At 36.4% G+C, this 20282-nt stretch overlaps 3 protein-coding genes and 1 pseudogene across 7 annotated transcripts; 1 reads left to right on the plus strand and 3 right to left on the minus strand.

Moving 5' to 3' along the window:
• Positions 1-102: 102 nt before the first annotated feature.
• LOC109175490 (DNA replication licensing factor MCM2) lies at positions 103-5909 on the minus strand. Its single transcript, XM_019324748.1, has 17 exons — positions 5555-5909; positions 5257-5435; positions 4153-4346; positions 3857-4040; positions 3210-3429; positions 2917-3124; positions 2706-2840; positions 2413-2604; positions 2106-2278; positions 1840-2028; positions 1626-1742; positions 1412-1496; positions 1169-1318; positions 956-1081; positions 686-868; positions 420-581; positions 103-331 (listed from the first exon to the last, which is right to left on the minus strand). The coding sequence occupies exons 1-17, from the start codon at positions 5815-5817 to the stop codon at positions 215-217; spliced, it is 2877 nt and encodes a 958-aa protein (XP_019180293.1). The 5' UTR covers positions 5818-5909; the 3' UTR covers positions 103-214.
• Positions 5910-8378: 2469 nt separating this feature from the next.
• On the minus strand, positions 8379-10368 carry LOC109175426 (annotated as a pseudogene).
• A 1432-nt stretch (positions 10369-11800) lies between these two features.
• Positions 11801-12442, minus strand: LOC109175427. The gene has a single exon (XM_019324687.1). The coding sequence runs from the start codon at positions 12440-12442 to the stop codon at positions 11801-11803; it is 642 nt and encodes a 213-aa protein (XP_019180232.1).
• Positions 12443-16991: 4549 nt separating this feature from the next.
• Positions 16992-19985, plus strand: LOC109175494 (protein S-acyltransferase 8-like). 5 transcript variants are annotated; one of them, XM_019324755.1, is made up of 6 exons: positions 16992-17457; positions 17540-17718; positions 17978-18160; positions 18305-18613; positions 18844-19077; positions 19160-19985. In XM_019324755.1, the coding sequence occupies exons 2-6, from the start codon at positions 17608-17610 to the stop codon at positions 19592-19594; spliced, it is 1272 nt and encodes a 423-aa protein (XP_019180300.1). In that variant the 5' UTR covers positions 16992-17457; positions 17540-17607; the 3' UTR covers positions 19595-19985. The 5 variants fall into 5 exon arrangements, with proteins under 5 accessions (XP_019180300.1, XP_019180302.1, XP_019180301.1 ...); XM_019324757.1 differs by having other exon boundaries at positions 16992-17414; XM_019324756.1 differs by having other exon boundaries at positions 16992-17410.
• The last annotated feature ends 297 nt before the right edge of the window (positions 19986-20282 follow it).

Genomic DNA, 20282 nt, shown 5'->3' on the forward strand with positions numbered 1-20282 from the left:
ATAAAGAGAACATTTTTTATTTCTCTCCTTACTTGAAAAATGAGAGTTAAAGATTAGCAATTGTATATGGAATTAGAAATCATTTTGCAAAGGTAACTATTTAATAATCACTCACTAGTCACTATATAAACACAGATCTATGGTACTGTTACATTTTTAAAATAGAAGCAATACAACAAAAAGCCCTGCTCGCTGAATGTCTCTAATCTTTAAATCAGGTAGAAAGGCGGTGCCTTATTACACCGCGCGCCTCGTCCACCTCAAAGTTGGCTCTAGAAAATTCAGCACTGGTAAAGAATTCTCTAAGATCTGAGATGCCATAATCAAGTGCCTGCACACAAATGTATGTTTTCAATTAATACTACTCCTTACGAGAAGAAACAAAATTATAAGCAATTTAGTTGTGTCTAAATCACCACCTTGCTTTGCAGTTCATCCACTTTCACAGTAACATGGCTCAAATTCGCAGCAGAGCCAGACATGATTTCTTCCATGTGGATGGCATCCTTCACGAGCCCGCGCAATAGATGGAGCACAATCGCATTGAAATCCTTTTTAAATGTCATGTACCTTCTGAAGCTCTGCACACACATAACAAACCAGTCATTACATTCTTTAGTTCAGGCATGAATAGATTAACTAACTTCCTTGTGGGGTAGCATAGGCAAGAGTTCATTATAGTTACCCTTTGCAAAGCTTTCTGAACTCCAAATTTTTGTGTGGATATGAATGATTCCAGAAGGACTCGAATAGCCATGTCTACATCTTCTTGAGTAACATGCTGCCTAAGGTGCATTCTTGCATGAGCTTCAGACATTCTAATCATCGACTCTAGATGCCTCACTGCTATAGGAACTCCTTGTCCATGCTACGTGTTTCAAAACCAAAACTTAATATCATTTTTCTCATTAGTTATACTTATAATGATTTCTTAAAACAAAGGGAATTTTCTTACTGAAGATTCTCTTCTCAATTCAGCATAAACTTGTGTGAGCTTGTCTAAATCAGCATCATGCGACTTTGGGAAAACATTTAGCTTCGCATAAGTTAAGTACTTCTTTAGCAAATCCTGAGGAATTATCTGTGCACAAAAGACAAATTCTCAGCCCATTAATAACAGAAAGTTTGATAAATTTGGCTCCCTTGCACAAAGAATTCAAGGACAAACCTCAGGATCAAGTGACACATTAGATTGGAGATCATCCTGAGAATTATTCATGGACTTGTCATCCAAATTGGCCCCTTTTGGTTGTGACTTGAAATGACTGTCAACAACAAATGTTGCTAGCATTTCATCAATGACTGGGTCAACCACATCCTGCACAAAGCAAAAATCATTCCTGGTCAATACAGCTCATAAAAGTAATTAACAGGAAAACCAAATTCATGGAAAAGAAATCAAGCATATAACCTTGACAACACACATAATATCAAAACGAGAAATGATTGGATCTGTTAATTCTACATTCTGTGTAAAAGTCTTTGAAGAATCATATCTGCAACGGATTATTTTAAAATATTGGTTAGTGAAGTAATAAAAGAAAAAAACAAAATGACAAGCTTAATTTGTATAGGTAACCAAACATTAGATAAAGTAATAATTAAAAATTCAACTACTCATGCACCTTCCTCCAATAGGATTTGCAGCAGCAATGACGGAACAGCGTGCCTGAAGAGAAGTGATGATACCAGCTTTTGATATACTTATACTCTGCTGCTCCATGGCTTCATGAATACTTACCCTGAACGAATAAAAAGAATGAGTTAGAAGGGAAAAAATCTAGGAAGATAAACTAAAGCATCAAGTAACAAAAACTAGAAAAGGGTGGCATTTCCAACCTGTCCTGATCATTCATCTTGTCAAACTCATCAATCAGACAAATTCCTCTATCAGCAAGAACAAGTGCCCCCCCTTCAAGTGTCCACTCACGAGTGACTGGGTCCTTGTGTACTGCTGCTGTAAGCCCCACTGCAGATGCTCCTTTTCCAGTGGTATAAACAGCTCGCTGCCCTGTTTTCTCAATATACCTTTAAAAGAAGTTTCTAGTGTTAAATTACCAGTCACTTTCAACACTCAACAATTAAGTCATTCTGAAAATTCTTACTTAAGAAATTGTGACTTTGCTGTCCCTGGATCACCTAAGAGAAGTACATTAATGTCTCCTCGCAGCCGATGTTTCCCTTCAACAATTTTTTCTTGGCCCCCAAAAAGTGCAAGAGCTATTGCGGTCTTTATGTCCTCATGACCATATATAGATGGAGCAATGGATTTAACAATCTGATTTCCAGAACAAGTTTTCAAAAGTATAGAAAGGGAATTTAGTACTCTAACTCCAGCATTTTTCAGATGGAACAACTTGCCAATAGATAATACAGAGTAAAATTGATTGAAAAAGGGGAAAAGCAGCATACCCGCTCTCCAATTCTTGGATCTTTTGCCAACTTCTCTATTTCTTCTTTGTCCTCTTGAGTTAATTTGTAAACTGAAAAGAGATCGTGTTTCTTTGTGACATAATTTGCTTCAATAACAGTGGCAAACACAGGAAATCCATTCTTGGTATTCAAAGACAAGTCAAAATTGTTTGTATATATCCCTGTGACTTCCTGAAAATCAAGAGATAAGGAAAAGGCATGTGAATCAGAACCAAATAAGTTTACGACCAAGAGTTAAAACAACTATAGAACCAAATATATTAAGACTTTACAATCTCTTCTCCAGGACGGGCACAATCAATAAGATCATTCAACAGTATCACTTCCTTGTATCTAGGAAGTCGACCAGCAGGCACTATTCCTGGGCTCTCTTGTAGTGTCAGTTTCTGATAATTCCTGTAAATTGTCTGCCAAAAAAACAACGTAGGTAAATCATCCAACTTCTTATTCCTGCAGGTACAAGAAGACTCATATGAACTTCACCTGCTCAACATTGACTGTGAATGGACCTTTTGACTGGCACTCGGGACATGAACCAACTTTGACTTCAGAATATGAATTCTGGAAAAAGGGGCCCAAAACTGACCCACACTTGTTGCAATCAAACTTTACTTGCTGCAGCTGAGGAAAGACTCCGGACCGTCGGGTAACAACTCCCCCAATACGAATCATGGTGTTCAAATGAATCTGCCTGAAGAAAGGAATGAAAATTCGCATGACTAGTGTACAACTTCAAGGATATTTAATGAAGCAGATAAATAGGATTGCCATTTTACCTGATATTACGAATCTGATCATAAACTGGTAAATTTGAAATACGAACATGGATCTTTTGATGGATTTGCTTATAGTTGGGATGCAAGTCAAAGACAACCTTGTTGGCGACTTCCTCCATTACTTCAAGGACAGACTGGGGTGCATCTGCCAACCAGATGGCAATATTGGGATGGATGTATATAAATTGCTTGTAATCAATCTCAAGGCTACACTTGTTAACTGCAGACAAGAAATGAGCTAGCTGAGTCAGAGAGTAAACATGAGACATGTTAGAAAATTAGGTTTACAGGAGAATTCAAGGGTTAGAAAGCATATGTATAATGAACTTGGAATGTAAAATCAGATATGGCATGAACTAAGTTTACTTTCCTAAAAGTTTCAAATCAACCCTGGGCAAGGGTACATGATTGAACTCTTGAGATACAAAGAAGAAGCACAATCAACTTGCTCTCTTTACAAAGTTGATCACAAAGGTATTCACTTAGGAGAGATATCTCTCATGAGTGTCATGATCACTCTTCTGAACATGGCAATACAAAGATCAAATGTCATGATTACTCTGTTAGTGACTCACCTAATGCTTTATAAAGTCACCGTGCTATAGGACAAGAAATACCAAGTTCAATCCATGCACTGAAAGACGTACCTGACACCATCTCATTTATCTGTTTTAGATAATCTTCCTGCATAGTCTTTGGGTTTACATATGTGCGCAAAAATTCTTTGAACTTTTTTGCAATAAAGCGCCGAACTTCATCCCGTGTGACCCACTCCCTAAGAGTTCCCTGAACCCTGTACATATCAAACTCTCCTTCATCATTGTCTTCATCCTACAAAAAAATACCCATGAATTAGTATTAGTATATTGATAATAAAAGAAAATCCACAAAGTGGCTTGTGATTTATGAGTTAAAAAAGGCACAATCAGAAACATGTCCAGACCTCATATGGATCATCATCAGTCTGATCTGTCATTGGCACATCTCCCGGGCTGCTCCCTCCCCCTCTCCATCTAGCTCCCCCACCGCCTGGTGAACTCTGCATTGCATCACTATCATCAGCACTTCTAGGTGTCGTTGGGGGTCTAAAATCAGCTCGAGTTCTTTTTGATGGTCGATAGTTTTCATCATCAGTATCTGCAGCAAAACATCACATGTCCAGTTTTAGTATTTAGATAACAATTCCTCTAATATCTGCCTCATAAATGAAGGGGGAAAATACGAAGTAGACACTTCAAATCAGCTTAAATTTCAATTGTTGAGAGAATCAGAGCAATTAGTATGTTTATTTGATGCACAGTGGCTATCAGAAAATTTTCAGCATACCATGTATTCATTAATGAATTGCATAACATGATAATGCTGACAATGAGGCTGCCTCACTAGGGGATGCAAAAAAGCAGTAGTGAGGCAATGAGAGACATTCAGCCTCAGACAACTGAACAAAGCAATGAAATAGTGCAAATTGCTAAAATGATAGTAATAGTTTTGAATAACTGACAATTGCAATGTGTAAACCCAAACCAAATATCAATTTATAATGTATGGAGGTATGAAAGAAAACTAATATCAGACTAGCAAATAAACAAAGGCAATAACTTAATTATCGAATTTCATAAATACTCCCGGAACAAGGGCACAGGCACACTCACTGACTGTGTGACCTAATGTGTCACTTGACATGCTGAAAGCACTCCCTTTTTCGTAGGTAGATAAAGTAGTTTTCAAAAATTCCCTTCCCCCCCACCCTCTCTCAGCAGCTGCCTCTTCACAACAAGTACACTCCTAGACTAGTTTTGTAAACAGCCCCCTACACTTAACATTGCAGAGCTTTTTTTTAAAAAAAAATGCTTTAATTAATTAGCTACTAGATCATGTTAAAATAGTCTACTGGGATAAATATGAAACTTTTTGTGTGTTTATTTTGTCTCAGAACAAGGGATAGTTATATGTATCCAAGTAACATTCTTAAATTAAAACGTAGAGCAAAAAATTGCAAGATAATAAAGCAAATGCAAGAGATACGAATGCCAAATGATAGCTGGACCTTGATCATGAAGAAGCTGAGGCAACTTGCGGTTCGAGACTCGAGCATCTCTGGTATCAAGCACAGCCTCAGCAGCCCGGCGGTCCGCCATGATCTGATCAAAACCCCTCTCATCTTCTACCGAATCATCTAAACCAAGCGACTCGTATTGGTCCTGTTCATCCATTCTTTGATAGTCGCTGGTAATTCGAAGAAATTAAAGAACCAAAGCAAAATCAGTGCAAAAACCTCGTGCAGTCGAAATGTAAAAATAACAGCAAAATTACAACATAAATTAAAAAAACACAGTTGTACTAACTCGAGGAAATTGTCGTGGAAAAGGTCCTCTCCTTCCTCTTCGACATCGGCCACATCATCAGGCTCGTCTCTTATGATCTCCGGATCCACAGAAGCCTCGTCTTCGTCGGAGTAAGGCTCCGACGCATGGCTGGTGTTGTACGGCAGTTGATCCGTGTTGAATCCCACCGAGGTAGGCGAATCAGGTGTCGAAGCTGGGTTTCCATTTCCGTCATTGGGGGACAACGGCGGATCGGACGGACGCCTATCACCTTCTCCCGCCATTTCTTCTGTCTGTCTCTCTCACTCACTCTCTCTGACTGGATTAGTGTCTGTGTTAAGTTGCTCTGTAGGGTTAGGGCACACCCGCGCACGGTAGTTACACAGAGAGGGCATTTGTTTTTGGCGGGAAGTTTTGGCGCCAAAGTGAAGCTATGGGCTGACGCTGACCGGCTGACCCAATAAAATAAAATTCACTGTGGGCTCTAGTCTTTGGGCCAATACATATACATTGGACAGATTTTTATTTTTATTTTTACAGATGAGCGAATCAGTCTTAAACACAGTATAAATTGTGTTTTTTTAGTATTGCAATTATGGACTTTTAGAATATAAATTGTATTTCTAAATTAAAACACATAACAGTTGTAGAAAAAAATTTGTGAAAGTAATACATGATCATTAAATCATAATCTGTTAATATTCGAGTTCTAGCTAGAAACATGTCAATTACACACCAGATATTGGTGAGAACTGAGGGCAATGCCCCCTAACCTGAGTGGGCCTACCTGCGAAGCAACTGGTACTTGATCGGGCAGGGCAATTTGGTTTCATGCAACGTCCTCGCAGTAGGTGTGACTACAGTATTTAAAAGGAACTTGTGAATACAAAACAAGGTAATTAATTACATATATTTTAACATTGTGTGTTCGTAGTATACAAGTGATTTTTAAAAGGTAAATTGTTAACATTTAGTAGGTAAATGTTGTGTGATTTTTTTTGTTTACTTGAGTTGTAATTCATCGGGGTTCGAACATATGACCCACCATCCTTTATATAATAAAGCTATATGGTTTGAAAAATAATTAATGTTACAATTAATGCCACAACATCCTTTATTATAAAAAAAAAAAAAAAAACACAACATTTTAAAAATAAAATAGCTATATATTATATAATCATATAAAAAATATACTTTTGAAAAATAAAATAGCTATATATTATATAATCATATAAAAAATGTGTTCAATTAGAGTTTAAATTTACACATACAATATTTGAAATTTGCTTTCCAAATGTAATTATCTTAGTTATTATTCGTATTGTGAAAATTATAATATAGATGAAATACAATTAAGAATAAATCAATGTAATTATGTAAATTTTCTTTATAGGTTTATTTGAATATGCACATAATTAGAGATTATATTAACCATACTTTTTTTTTTTGAAGGTGAGATTATATTAACCATACAAAATTATAATTTTAATATTAATTTTAATTGTAATTTTGTATTCTATAAAAATAATAAATACTTGACCAATGGAAGCTCAAAAATATTATTATATTAAATAATTTAAAATATTTTAGTTTTTCTATTTTTTATTTATATTTATAATAACATAATTTTTTTCCGTGCATCGCGCGGGTGAATTACTAGTTTAAAATAATAACCAAAATGTCATCACACTACATTGTAGTTGGCAGACCACTAATTATTTTAATCTCTAATTATCTAATTTTTATAAATATATAGTCCTACATTTTAAGTTCGCTCATATGCCATTAGGGTGATGGTGTGGTAAATAAGATGATTCCCATAAATACGTATGAGTTTCGGAGTCAGGTTTAGGTCCTTCTATTGCCTACTTGTTGGTTTAAAAGTTAAGCTCGGTTGATGACGTAAGGTCGGAGGTTCCCGAGCTTGATAAGGCTAGATAGAAATTGTTCAAAAGTCTCTCTTTTTACAATAAATGCAGTATTTATAGATGAGAGAGAAGAGACACATGCCGGACCCCAGCATACTCAGCACATGTCGCACATGCAACGGCCAAACTCGAGAGGCGCACTTCATCAATTATGTGTCCTAAAAATTCTGAATACCTATTAAAACCGGACTGAACCATAGTTATAGGAACAACTCGGAAAGATTGTCCCGAGCAAATATAGTCGGGCGGTGATCCCATAACGTTCTAGAGAGTCAAGGCTAAGGTCGGAATAGAATCCACTCGGCAGCCGAGTCGGGTCACTAGCAAGTACACGGTTCGGGTAATATTTCCTATCGGGTGATATTTGCAAAATCGCATTTTAGCGAAATCGGTTTAAGAAATTAACAGAAGCATATGTTAGACGGTAAGGTAAATAATTAATTTAAAACATACTCCGTGACATCGAAGTTTTTAAAATGCAACCATGGATTAATATGCTTTGATTACTTCCATTCTACTTGTAATTAAATTAGAATTTTACATTTTAATACAAAGTCCTCAACCATGCAAAGAGTCAGTGTACATATCAATCTTGTCTCCACCTTCTACAAGGCCATTGCAATGTTCAGACCATCTTAGATAAAGTCCATGGAGTGTTGATATTGGCTTCTCCATCCAAGTGAGCTGGAATCTGCTTTCTGTTGCCATTCAAAGAATCAACAAAGAAACTAAATACACTTACCCAGATCAAAACTTTAGATGATCATGAAAGGGTCTACATCCTTCTAAATCAAAGAACATGAACCTGCGGATAATCCCAACCAAGTTGACTAAGAATACAAACTTATAACCACAAGGTCTCGAGTTTTAATCCCAGCCTTCTTGGTTTGAGTTGGTTTGTTATGGTCAACTTAGGCTGGTTTACCTCATTGTGATCTTTTGCCGGCTAGGGTCACAAGACGGAGTTTATCTAGTGCACAATCTTGGACAGTAACTGCGAGTTTCCCTCACCAAAAGAACATGAACTTGCCTTGACAACCATGCTGCTTGGTCTGCTGTTCTGATTTGGTGAGGTAACAAGGATTCTTTCACCCTAATGATAAACAGTCAAGGGGAAATGTGAATACAACCATTTACTTAAAATTTTATTTTGAATATGGGATCAAGAAGGAACTTCCACCTCAGGTTCTTGATGAAATATTAGGTGTATATCTCCTTTTCAAGCTTATAATCAGCAACTTCCTCTAGAATCAATTTAGTCCAATCCATATCAGATGTATTCGACCACTGTTATCACCAGTAATCAGCACAGGAACATAATCCATCACGGAAGCAATGGAAACGGTTAGCATCTCTAATAATTATAACTCTACGCGTGACCATTGCAATAAGTTTTGCTGCAGAATGGCAATCATCACACATCCGTAGGTTCTTAATGACCCGAACTGGTGCATGAGGAGGTGTCTTCATGAGAGCATACGCAATGGCCAATTTCTCGCTGTGATAGCTAAGGTAATCTTAATCTTCTTTCTGTTCCTCCTCCACGTCGTGCAGGTCAGAAGCTATATCGGGGACGTAACCTAACGGTTTTATCATGTTCAACAACTCTCTTATCTTCTCATGAACCCGAACAGTCTCTGGATGCATGTTATCACCAGAAACGAAGATGTGGGTGTTATTCTTAATTTCTGTCCAGCTTATTCCGGGTTCCTTTTTGACATTCCTTTCCCTCATAAGCTTCCTCATCCTTGCAACTCCATCCCACCTCTTCACTCTAGCATGCATGTTAGACAACAGGACATAGGTTCCCACATCATAAGGATACATATTCAACATCAGTTCTGCAACCCTCTTACCTAAACCGTAATTTCGATGGACATGACAAGCACTAAGCAAAGTCCTCCAGGCAACAACATCCCATGTGATAGACGTGGACCTCATAAAGTTCTCGGCTTCGTTGAGTCTTCCCGCCTTACCTAGAAGCCCAACAACACACGTATAATGTTCTAACCCGGGCTTAATGTTCATTTCCCTCATTAGATGGTTCAGATAGTTGAAACCTTCGTCTACTTGACCCAAGTGCCCACAAGCAGATAAGACTCCTATAAAAGTTACATAATTTGGCTGTTCTTTGGAAGCCAACATGCTCTTAAACATGTTAATCACACCCTCGCCAAGTCCATGATGCGATAAACCAGATATTATCGAATTCCAAGTCACTGTATCTCACCCACCATTCTTTTCAAAATGCCCAATGCTTCAGTTACATACTCGCCATCCAAAAGGCCATTGATAAAAGAGTTGTGAGTGACATTATCCGATCCCGAATCCAATACCCTCATAGCTCCTTCCACATCTGAAGAAATCGAGTAAATGCTGACAAGCCCATTCTTCACATACTGATGAGACAACAACCCGGACTTCACCACATAGCCATGACACTGCCGTCCCTCATCACACAAACCACTGCTTGAACAAGCAGAAAGAACTGTGGATAAAACATACTCATTTGGACGCAAACTGCCCACTGCAATCATGTCTTTGAACAGTTCAAGAACATCATCCACAAAACCACTGCGGAAATACCCTGCCATTATAGCACTCCAGGAAACTATGTTTCTTGCACGCAATTTGTCGAACAGATGGCGGGCAACGGGGAGCTGGCCACACCTCGAGTAAAGACCGATAAGAGAATTATGGTGGACAACATGGCATTCAGAGGCTTGATTGGATACAATCAAAAGGGCATGTATGATTTTTCCAAATTTGAGGTTCTTATTTTCTGCTAAAGTTTTTAGCAATTTGGTAGTGTGCTCAATGGAGAAGATTATTTGATGTACGCTGGGGAGAAAAGAAATTCCCATAGAAAACATGAGAATAAATTTTTCTTTCTATGCTGTTCTATTGGCAACTCCACCTTAAAATATTCTTCTATTGTTCATACGAGTAAATATGAAATTGGCCTTCAAATACTGATTGTGGTATTCAAATAGAAATCACCACCCTCTAAAACCATTAGTTCATGTTTAGTTAGCTTCAATTGTAGATAAACGAACTAGTTAGCACATGCTTTGGTGAAAGCGATTGTCTCTTAGTCTAATACTCGTATTTGGGAGTCTAGTTCCCCGGATTATTATGCATCTTCTCCATTAATAATAAGAGTTAATGACATATTTGGTCCTGACTAAGGTGTCCCTCAATAATTTGAAATTTTAAAATGCACTATTAATATTAACATAATTTGTTAGTGGTGGACTAAAATTGCTACTTTACACATAATTGAGGGGGCAAATTTGTGTATGGTAATAATTCAAGAACCGAGTATATAATATATGTATAATTGATGGACTAAATCAGTTATTTTTCTAAAATAGAAAGAAAAATAAAAACTAGAAGAAGAGTTGGTTTGCGTGTGCTAGCTAGGAGCACCCAGTGAGTGATCAGTTAGGGTGGTCGTCAATTGACAAACACCCTAACTTAATTTTATTTATTTTTAAATAAAATCTTGTTTAGGTATCTCTCTCTAAAAGTTGTCTCTAGCTTCCCTCTCAAAACCTATCCCTCAAGTCCTTCTACTTTGTCCCGCGACCGCGCCTCCGCTTGCTTAGCGGAGGCGGCGTCTGCTCCTCTTCCCTTATTGCCATCTTCCTTTTGCTTGTACTCACCTCTTGTCTCCCTTCTCGCCTCCCCCACTGCCTTCCACCACATCTCCGTTTTCCTCCATTGTCGTCGTCTTTTTTCCAAAAAAAAAAAAAAAAAGACTTTTTTTTATTATTCTTTTCTAATTTCTTGACAAAAAAACCTCATTTTGGGTTTTAACTTTTAACTGTTAGATGATGCCATAATCAAATATGAAAATTAGTAAGTGTTGAAAAAATTATTTTCCCGCCAAATTTGCAGTTAAAGAAAAGTTGTTGTTGTAGTATTTTTTTTTTTTTTTTAATAATGTCACTCCATAATTTAACAATTAAACAAATGGAATATATTATCATAATCCTGGTTTTATTGGAATTATTTATTATTATTATTATTATTATTATTATTATTATTATTATTATTATTATTATATAAAAAGAAATCCTCCGATCAGAGCAGTGGCCAGTGAGTTCAATCCCGGTTAGTTGAACTCGGAAAGACAGTACTTCACAGTTCACATGATAGTGTGATATACTATCCTATCATACAATGATATAAATGCTTCAAACTCGTACCAATAAATAACTGGATCGAGTATTAGTTGTTAAAAATAATTAGTTTAAATTTTAAATAATAATAATAATAATAAAATTGAAACATCTCCGGCGGCCGGATTATTCTGAGATGCAGCTAGCTACCGGTCTCATGCACTTCTCTGAATCATCTCCTGAAGCCTCTTGAACGACTCGAGCTTCTGCAACCGCATCCGTTTATGGAACTTCTGGATGAACAAATCGGCGACGTGGTCGATCTCGTCTTCCAGGCGGAACATCTCGCCTTCGTCTTCCTTCGAACTCCGAACCATCTCGATCACCGACGCGTTCGGATCGTCCTCCTCCTCTTCCTCTTCCTCATCGAACAGCGAGTGCCGGAGATCCGGATACTTATCGTTATCATCGTCGTCGTCGTCATAACTGTATTGATCAATCAGGTATTGTCCGCTCATCGTCTCCGCCTCAATGTGAGTGCTCTCGGAGGCGGTTGCGGCGTTTCTGTTGGAGATTACGGCGGCGACGTCCTTGGCTGCCAGCGCCGCCGCCTCCTCCTCGGCGTCGCCGTCGTCGTGCGCGTGTTGCGCGAGCAAGGCGTGGATCTTGTGAGAGATGGCTCCGAGGCCGAGGCGGCCTTGCAGAGACAGCTTCCTGCTCTTCATCAAGGAGAAGAGCATGATTTTAGCTTTCATGGCTCCGGTTTTGTCTCTAATGGCGACGGATTTGGACTTGGCCAGAGCGCTCAACACTGAAACAACATGCTTCACGAAAACGGCCACCTTACTATTCTTCATTTTCACTATATATGATCTCTGATCTGATCTAATCTAATCTTTTGCTTTGAATTGATTTCTAGGGTTTTTGGTGCAATGGCTGAAATTAAAATCTAAGGTATAGGGGGAAGTATTAGAGACGATGTAGGACTGAGGGCTTGACTATATGGAAGGTGTGCTGAAATAATAGAAGGATGATAAGGATGGTCTTATATAGAACTCAACAAGTGTGCTTTCCGTGCTTGACAGCGGTTTCTTAGCAATTATTAGTACGTAATCCTCTTCTAATGTCCCACGTTAGTGGGATTTAATTATATAAATTAAAGGAGCGAAGTTATATTTTGGAGGCTTAATTCCAATTTTGCCCCTTGGATATTGCTTTTTTACTTTTACTCTTTCGATTTAATATCAATATTCAATAGTATTATATTTGACCATAAATTATTTTAAAAAGTGCTGCTCCAATGTAATATTTTTTTTGGGAACTCCATCCAATTAAGTTAGCTAGACGGTTGATTTGGTAACTTTTCAAGTTCAACTTTTAGTAGAGGTGGTCTATTGGTCATATTATTGCATTAAGCCGGTCAACTATAGACAACTTAGACTCATTTATTTTCTTGTGGTCCTTTGTCGACTAATATTTACCTATTGTATACCCTTAAGTAATGATTGTGGGTTCTTTTAGTGATCTAAGAACATGATACATTTTCAATAATCGAGATAAAATAATCTAATTGTTGTGACTCGAATAACGTTGTTTTTCTTATCTTCCTAGCCATGGCCTAGGCAACTGTGCATAGGACGTAGAACTACATTATAGGACTGGTGTGTAGGAATGGATCGGAGTAGTTTACAAGGCATGTATTTTTACAAGTTAGTATCTGTTCTACTATGAAAGTTTGTCAAGATTTTTTTATTTTTTATTTTTTTTAGAAATACTCGTGATTCTTTACAAGTTAGTATCTGTTCGATTTACTATACTTTCTCATTTTTTTAGCCTAAAGAGTCAATGCTCTCAGCATCAGAGTTCGATCCTGCAACCACCCAAATAATAGCAACGTAACAAATAATAACAAGTAAGTGATCTAACTAAATGAATCAAATAAGGTGCCTACAATGGCGTAGAAGGTCGGGATCAAAACTTGGTTAAATCTTGCTACAATGCTAGGTAATAACAACTTGGAATCGGGGAAAATTACTAAGGCTAGGGAATATGAGAAATACCACTACTGAAAATTATGGAATTTCCGACCACCTAAAAGTGATCTTAAATTAAGTCGAAAGCCTTGTTCCGACCACTTTTAGTATTCGGAAAAACCTTTGTTGCTATTTCCGACCACTTTTTGGTATTAACTTGATTTAAGATCACTTTCAGGTGGTCGAAAAATCCATAATTTCTAATAGTGTACATCAAAGACGACATCCAAATACTAGTTGATCAAAAGTGAAACAAACACTACAAGCAATAAAATCACAATTAAACTCAACTCTATTTTAACATTTGCATAACGTTACAAGTTTATAGAACTAAATCTCCTATCTAAACTCGAGATTAACTTGTATTTCATTTAATTTATATGATTTTTGTAAGTAACACTCTCAAGGTCAATAATATATACCTAACTTTAGATAGCCTTCTTTAACCCAACCCACAATGTAAATCTTAAACAACATAAATAAATGAAACAATATTAATAAAATAATACATCTGTCAAGCATTAGTGCAGTAAAATATAAGTGGTGAGGAACAGATGGATTCTTGCTTTTGAAAAAGATATAATAAAGCTGCAAAGCAAACCCATATAAGTTGGCTTATGCACTTTACTTAGCAAGGGAGGAGAAACTCTGGGGTTGCTTAATTAGGGCTTAGGACCAGAGTCGTCACTGTCCTTGTGTTGTTTAGAATCTTAGATATTTTTTCTTTTCTATTTAGTAATAAAGATAAAAGATCCATTTATGTGTGGCCTGCACGTGATTAAGAATACAATATTATTTTGCTTTAGAGGGTGACTATAATATATATATATATATATATATATATATATATATATATATATATATATATATATATATATCTACACGTACGTACATTGATACATGCATGCACATGTGTATGTATGTGTACGTATATCCTATATCCTTATATTATGAGGGAAAATTGCATAGAAAAATATGATCCCGTTTGTTCGCTTATTTTTGCTATAATGTTATTGGATTCAAATTTATTACTAATCATAAAATTTAATAATTATGAAAAGGTCATTGTCCATGCATTCAATATAAAACTTTTAGATTCGAAGTGGGTGGTTAAATGGGTAAAAACATAATGACTTTCGAATTTAAAGATTATGAATTCAATTCTTGCCACTACCCTCTTGGTTGAGCCCGTTGCATGGGGTCTTCATAGTGCAGTTTACCTTTCTTGTGTGATTTGCGGGTTATTACATATGACCGAGTTTCCCAGTCATATAAAAAATATGGAGCTTCAATATATATATATTTATAATTTATTTATTTATTTTATTTCAATTCATATTTACTACAAAGCAAATAGATTTATTTGACTTAAACTCATTATAATTACCAAAAACACAATCTTACGAGAAAATACAATTCTATAAAAAATATACCCCTTAAAATCATGCATAACATCACAAATAATAATTTCATGATTATAAATACACACAAAATTACTAATTTACCCCTCTATAAATATATGTAAATAAATATTCCAACAAATTTAAACAAAATCATGATCATACACGAACCTAAAATCAAAGGCGGAGAATATTGGTCCTTAATTCTCATATATATATATATATGAACTATGGAACAATAGTGGCACCGCCCAATACAAAGTTACAGACCTGAAAAGAAAAAGATGCTAAGGAATCCTCATAATGCAAAAAAAAAAAAAAGAAGAAAAGGAAAAGGTAAATTTTAGTTGATGTAAATGATAGGGGTCGCATTCAAAAACAAAAAAAATAAAAAATAAAAAATGATAGGGGTCACCTTACTATTGACCACAAGATTATTAGATAATTTTTATATTTAATTTTTTTAAAATATGATTTTTGTCACTTAATTAGATATACGTGATTTCCGATCCGTTTTTTTAAAATCACATTTAGTCATTCAAACAATTTTTTTGCTAAACAAAACTCCCAAAATGTGTCATATTTTATATTTGAAACTATACTTTTTTTTCCCCAAAAGTGTTTATACATTCAGTCATTCAAGCCGAATATGCCTTTAAACTAAAAATATGACATGTTTAACTGTTTTCTATTTGCAATTTGGTTAGAATGTTTGAAATATTAAATGCAGCAAACAAATAGAATTTGTGATATCAAATATTGCAAAAGTAATACTCGACGAGTTTAGAGTAACCTTATTTTGAATTTTTTGTTTGTTTTTGCAGCTTCTTCTCCCATTTGTTTTCCTTTTTCCTTTTTATTTTTTTATTTTTTTGGTTCTGACATTTGTTTTCCTTTTTCCTTTTTATTTATTTTTTCTTGTTCTCTCTTCTCTCTCCCAATCATGCTGAAAAAAATCAATAAAAAAAACTCAAACAAATGGGATTGCGCTTAATAAATTTTAAGATAGTAAGTAATTAACACTCAAATAGATTTTGTGAAAGAAATAGTTATGAGTGGTGAGAGAAAGACAAGAGTGGACTTGATTGGTGGGTCCAATTGACGTTTTGGGCTTGACACTATTAACTAATTAAAGTCCATTGGAAAATTATATATACACAATAAGCCTTAGCCCTTAAGAACTATGATGGGCCAAAACTTCAAGACCATGAATATTCTAAAAATTAATGAGATTTAGAATGAGTTAGAAATAGGTAAACTGGCTAATGTGGTCTAATAGCACCAAATTGCTTTCCCATATAAAAGGTTATAGGTTAAGTCTTAGTGGATGCATACTGCATTGTAACATATATACCAACCAATTAGCAATAGCGCTTAAGACTAAGTTCGGGTTGCGTGATTTTTTATATTTTTTAACACAAAACGACGATGTTTTGGGACCCTGATTCACACACCTGTGTGGATCGTTATTGACCAAGCTTCATACCTGATAATATGAGAACTCAGAACAATGCTTCGTATAAAAATATAAAAAAATGTAATATTATTTTTGTAATTAGTATAAAATTTTTAAAGTTTATGAGTTCAAAAGGCCCAACCAAGCAACTAAAGCGGTTTGATAGAGACTTTAGAATTCCCTCATTATGCAAAACAACTTTGAATTAGTTTGGGCGTAAAAATCAGTATTGTATGTAAAATAAAAGAATAAATTAATATCATGCCATGGGATTAACATTAGTGACTTTAGTATAGGAAAATAATTTTTAAAAATTAAATATTTCTTTTTTGAAAAACGAAATGAGATTAGAATATTTGATCTCCAGATGAGAAGGAAGGAATTAGTGTTGTGTCATCCATCATTTTTTATCAGTAAATTGATTAGCGCGACAAGCAAATGTAGAAAAAAGGGGAAAAATAAAAAGTAAAAAATAAACAAAAAGGTAAATTCCGAATTAGCAATAACGATCCGAAAATCGAGCTAAGAGGGAGCTCCGCCTTGGCCAGAGACGGCTGGGAGGGGAGGGTTCATTTTCGTGTATGATCGATCAGAGTCTCCTTTGCTTTCTCTCTCTCTCCCGTCTGATCCAATCGATCCCCGCTCCGGCACCGATTAGATTTTCCGGCAACCAAGGACAAGAGAGAGCGAGAGAGCGAGCGAGCCACATTCTTCTCCCCTTCTTTCAGAACCCTGCCCTGCATTCATTGCTCATCGTTTCCCTCCCCCATTATCAATCTCGCACACGGATCATACAGATACTCTTTCCTGCTTTCCACCGCTGAATTAAAAAAAAAAAAAAAAAAATTGCAACACTAATCCAAGGCTTTCTAATTCTCATGCATTTTGATGATATTTTGAGTGAATACTGAAATATGATATTGAATGCATAACCGGGTTGGTTATACGATGCCGTTTGAATTGAATTTTACGTTTTCTCTCTGGTGATTTCCTTGGAAATGGAAATATACGTGCGTGCATGCTCGTTTCATGTTTGTAACGCCGCTACTATACTTGTTGATGCAGAATTGGTGATTTGTCGGTGACTTTGGAGAATCCTGTGTTGTTGATCTCTGCCGTGATTGCGAAGGAATATGTATCAAACGTCCAATGCACCTGCGCATGATCTAGCTAGCACCAACCGGCGAATGATCGACGTTAATTCTCCAAACCTCCGACTTTATCAAGTCTGGAAAGGAAGTAATGTATGCTTGGTCCAATTTTCTTCTTCGCAATTCTTTCTACTTCTGCTTTTGTATGATATACTATGTATGCACAACACATGAAACCAAAGAATGAACACTTACAATACAAATTTACTCGATAACAGTGTATAGCATCCTCTGAAGAAAATTTTGAACTCGTTATGTTAGTTTAGTGCATCAGTGCATGTATTATTTGCCATATATGCTTGAATCAGTGAAGTTGGAATAGCTCATTATCCTACCTTCTTTGTCTTTGCAGAAATTCTTCTTTGGGGGCAGACTTATATTTGGACCGGATTTCAAATCAATATGTTTCACATTGTGCTTAATTTTGGTTCCAGTACTCTTGTTTTGTGTTTTTGTTGCAGAAGGACTTATGAATAAACTCCCCAACCGAGTAGGCTATATTCTTCTAGCAGTAGCAGTTCTTTTTACTTCCTATGTGAGTTTTTTACTGGTTGAATTGAACAAAGATTAGCTGTGGGATCTTAGTGTGTAAATATTTAGTTTTTGAGAATATAAATATGAGATTGTTAGATTACCATAACAATAATCTCTAATTTATTGATTATGTCAAGGAATGCAGATTATTATTCTTCTGTTTCTCACTTCGGGAAGTGATCCTGGAATAATTCCCCGAAATTCCCACCCCCCGGAACCAGATGATGAAGCAGATACATCAAGTATCTCAACTGACTGGGCAGGGAGTACTCAGAGTGGTATGAGTTTACCCCCAACAAAAAGTGTTACAGTCAATGGGATAGTTGTGAGGGTCAAATACTGTCAAACATGCATGCTATACCGCCCACCACGCTGCTCTCATTGTTCTATATGTAACAACTGTGTTGAACGCTTTGATCACCATTGCCCGTGGGTGGGACAATGTATTGGAAAGGTAGGCATAAGCTTGCTATCCATCTGGAAGAAATAAAGAATGTCCTGTAAGCTTGGTATAGTATGTCCTCATAAATTGAGTAGCCTAACATAGTTATGCCATTAAGGCCTATGCTCCTTCTTTACCTACTGGGTGTATTTTTCTGGAAGTCTTCCTTTTGATATGTTGTTATTATTAGTATCATTATTTAACTTTTAACCTGACAGTCTTGGTTTCAACTTTTTTTGCAGAGAAATTATCGGCACTTTTTCATGTTTGTTTCCTCTACGACTCTCTTGTGCCTGTACATATTCACTTGCTGTTGTGTAAACATTAGACTGATAATGAAATCAGGAAATTTCTCTTTCTGGAAGGCTTTTACCAAATCACCTTGTTCAGGAATTCTTATGATGTATACATTCATTGTTTCTTGGTTTGTTGGAGGTCTCACTTCATTTCACATATACCTGATTCTCACAAATCAGGTTCATTTCAGTTTTCTTACAATTGATGTATACTTATTTTTGGTCCACTCTCTCACCCTTCATAGTGATGTCCTTGTTGCAGACAACATATGAGAATTTCAGATACCGCTATGAGAGGAAGATGAATCCCTATAACATTGGAGTTGCCCACAATTTGAGGGATGTCTTTTGCTCTAAGATTCCTGCTTCTAAGAACGACTTCCGTGCAAAGGTGAGAGCTGATTTTGGTTCAAGCTTCAACAGTTCAACATACCCAAGCAGCTCCTTGAGCTCAGATATGTCCAAAGTAAGCCACAACGTAGATATAGACAAAAGACAGGCTGTTGAGAAAAATGAATTTGAAGACATACGAAAACAGATTAAGAGCATTGGTGACTTAGAGAGATGTGAACCCCAACCTAAACGCAACAACTGGGACGATAAACGGGAGAGAAGTCCCGAATCACATTTAACGAATGTCGATAATCAGGTAGAACATGGTGCAAAGGACAGGGAGAAGATCACCAGAGCACGCTGACAGTTGAATTCTGTCCTTCAAGGCTCCAAAAAAGTTGGACACTGGCCTTAATCTCGAGGTGTTCTGAAGATTTTGCTTGGGGAAAAAGTAGTGGACTATTACTAGTGCTCCTGCCTAAGACTACAAGTAATGCAATGTAGTGGCCGGAACTCCCTCCAAGTGGTTTTCTGGCGTAGGGAGCTGGCTTTAAGGGCTTCTTAGGATTTGAAGTGATGACCAGAGAACATATTTTCTTTCTGGCGTGGGGACAGTGATGTTTGTTGTAGTGTGCTATTTGTACGCTGTTCGATATGCTTTTTATATTGTGTATGGTTAGCAATTCACTTAAATCAGGATTAGAAACGGGGAATCAATCTTTTGTAGTTTACTGCATTTTCTTTCTTTCTCCTCATCTCATGCCCCCTAACTTTCTTACTGCTTTTACAATGCCACTTTTTATCAGATCCAAGTGTGTGAAGGCTATTTTACTGTGTGCATATGACTTATCAAAGGCTATTTTACTGTGTGCATATGACTTATCAAAGATTATCCATCTTCAATCAAAGGCTAATGGTTCAATCCTTGACTTTGGACATAGAGCAGTTTTAAATATCTAGGCCAGACTAACTGTACACTCAAAAGATTAGCTTATAATCTAATAAGGGAATTAGTAACGGTGAAAATTTTGGATACCCAGAAAAAAAAATCT

This window comes from Ipomoea nil, unplaced genomic scaffold (assembly GCF_001879475.1).
Source record: "Ipomoea nil cultivar Tokyo-kokei standard unplaced genomic scaffold, Asagao_1.1 scaffold0688, whole genome shotgun sequence".
Taxonomy (NCBI): Eukaryota; Viridiplantae; Streptophyta; class Magnoliopsida; order Solanales; family Convolvulaceae; genus Ipomoea; species Ipomoea nil.

What these genes read in the sequence shown, in the direction of transcription:
- LOC109175494 (XM_019324755.1), top strand. Translation starts at nt 17,608, where the DNA reads ATGTATCAAACGTCCAATGCACCTGCGCATGATCTAGCTAGCACCAAC. An exon ending in TGGGACAATGTATTGGAAAG is followed by an intron (nt 18,614 to 18,843) that starts GTAGGCATAAGC and finishes CTTTTTTTGCAG; the next exon opens with AGAAATTATCGGCACTTTTT. An exon ending in ACCTGATTCTCACAAATCAG is followed by an intron (nt 19,078 to 19,159) that starts GTTCATTTCAGT and finishes TCCTTGTTGCAG; the next exon opens with ACAACATATGAGAATTTCAG.
- LOC109175427 (XM_019324687.1), bottom strand. Translation starts at nt 12,442, where the DNA reads ATGAAGAATAGTAAGGTGGCCGTTTTCGTGAAGCATGTTGTTTCAGTG.
- LOC109175490 (XM_019324748.1), bottom strand. Translation starts at nt 5,817, where the DNA reads ATGGCGGGAGAAGGTGATAGGCGTCCGTCCGATCCGCCGTTGTCCCCC. An exon ending in TTCCACGACAATTTCCTCGA is followed by an intron (nt 5,436 to 5,554) that starts GTTAGTACAACT and finishes TCGAATTACCAG; the next exon opens with CGACTATCAAAGAATGGATG. An exon ending in TCAGCTTCTTCATGATCAAG is followed by an intron (nt 4,347 to 5,256) that starts GTCCAGCTATCA and finishes GTTTTGCTGCAG; the next exon opens with ATACTGATGATGAAAACTAT.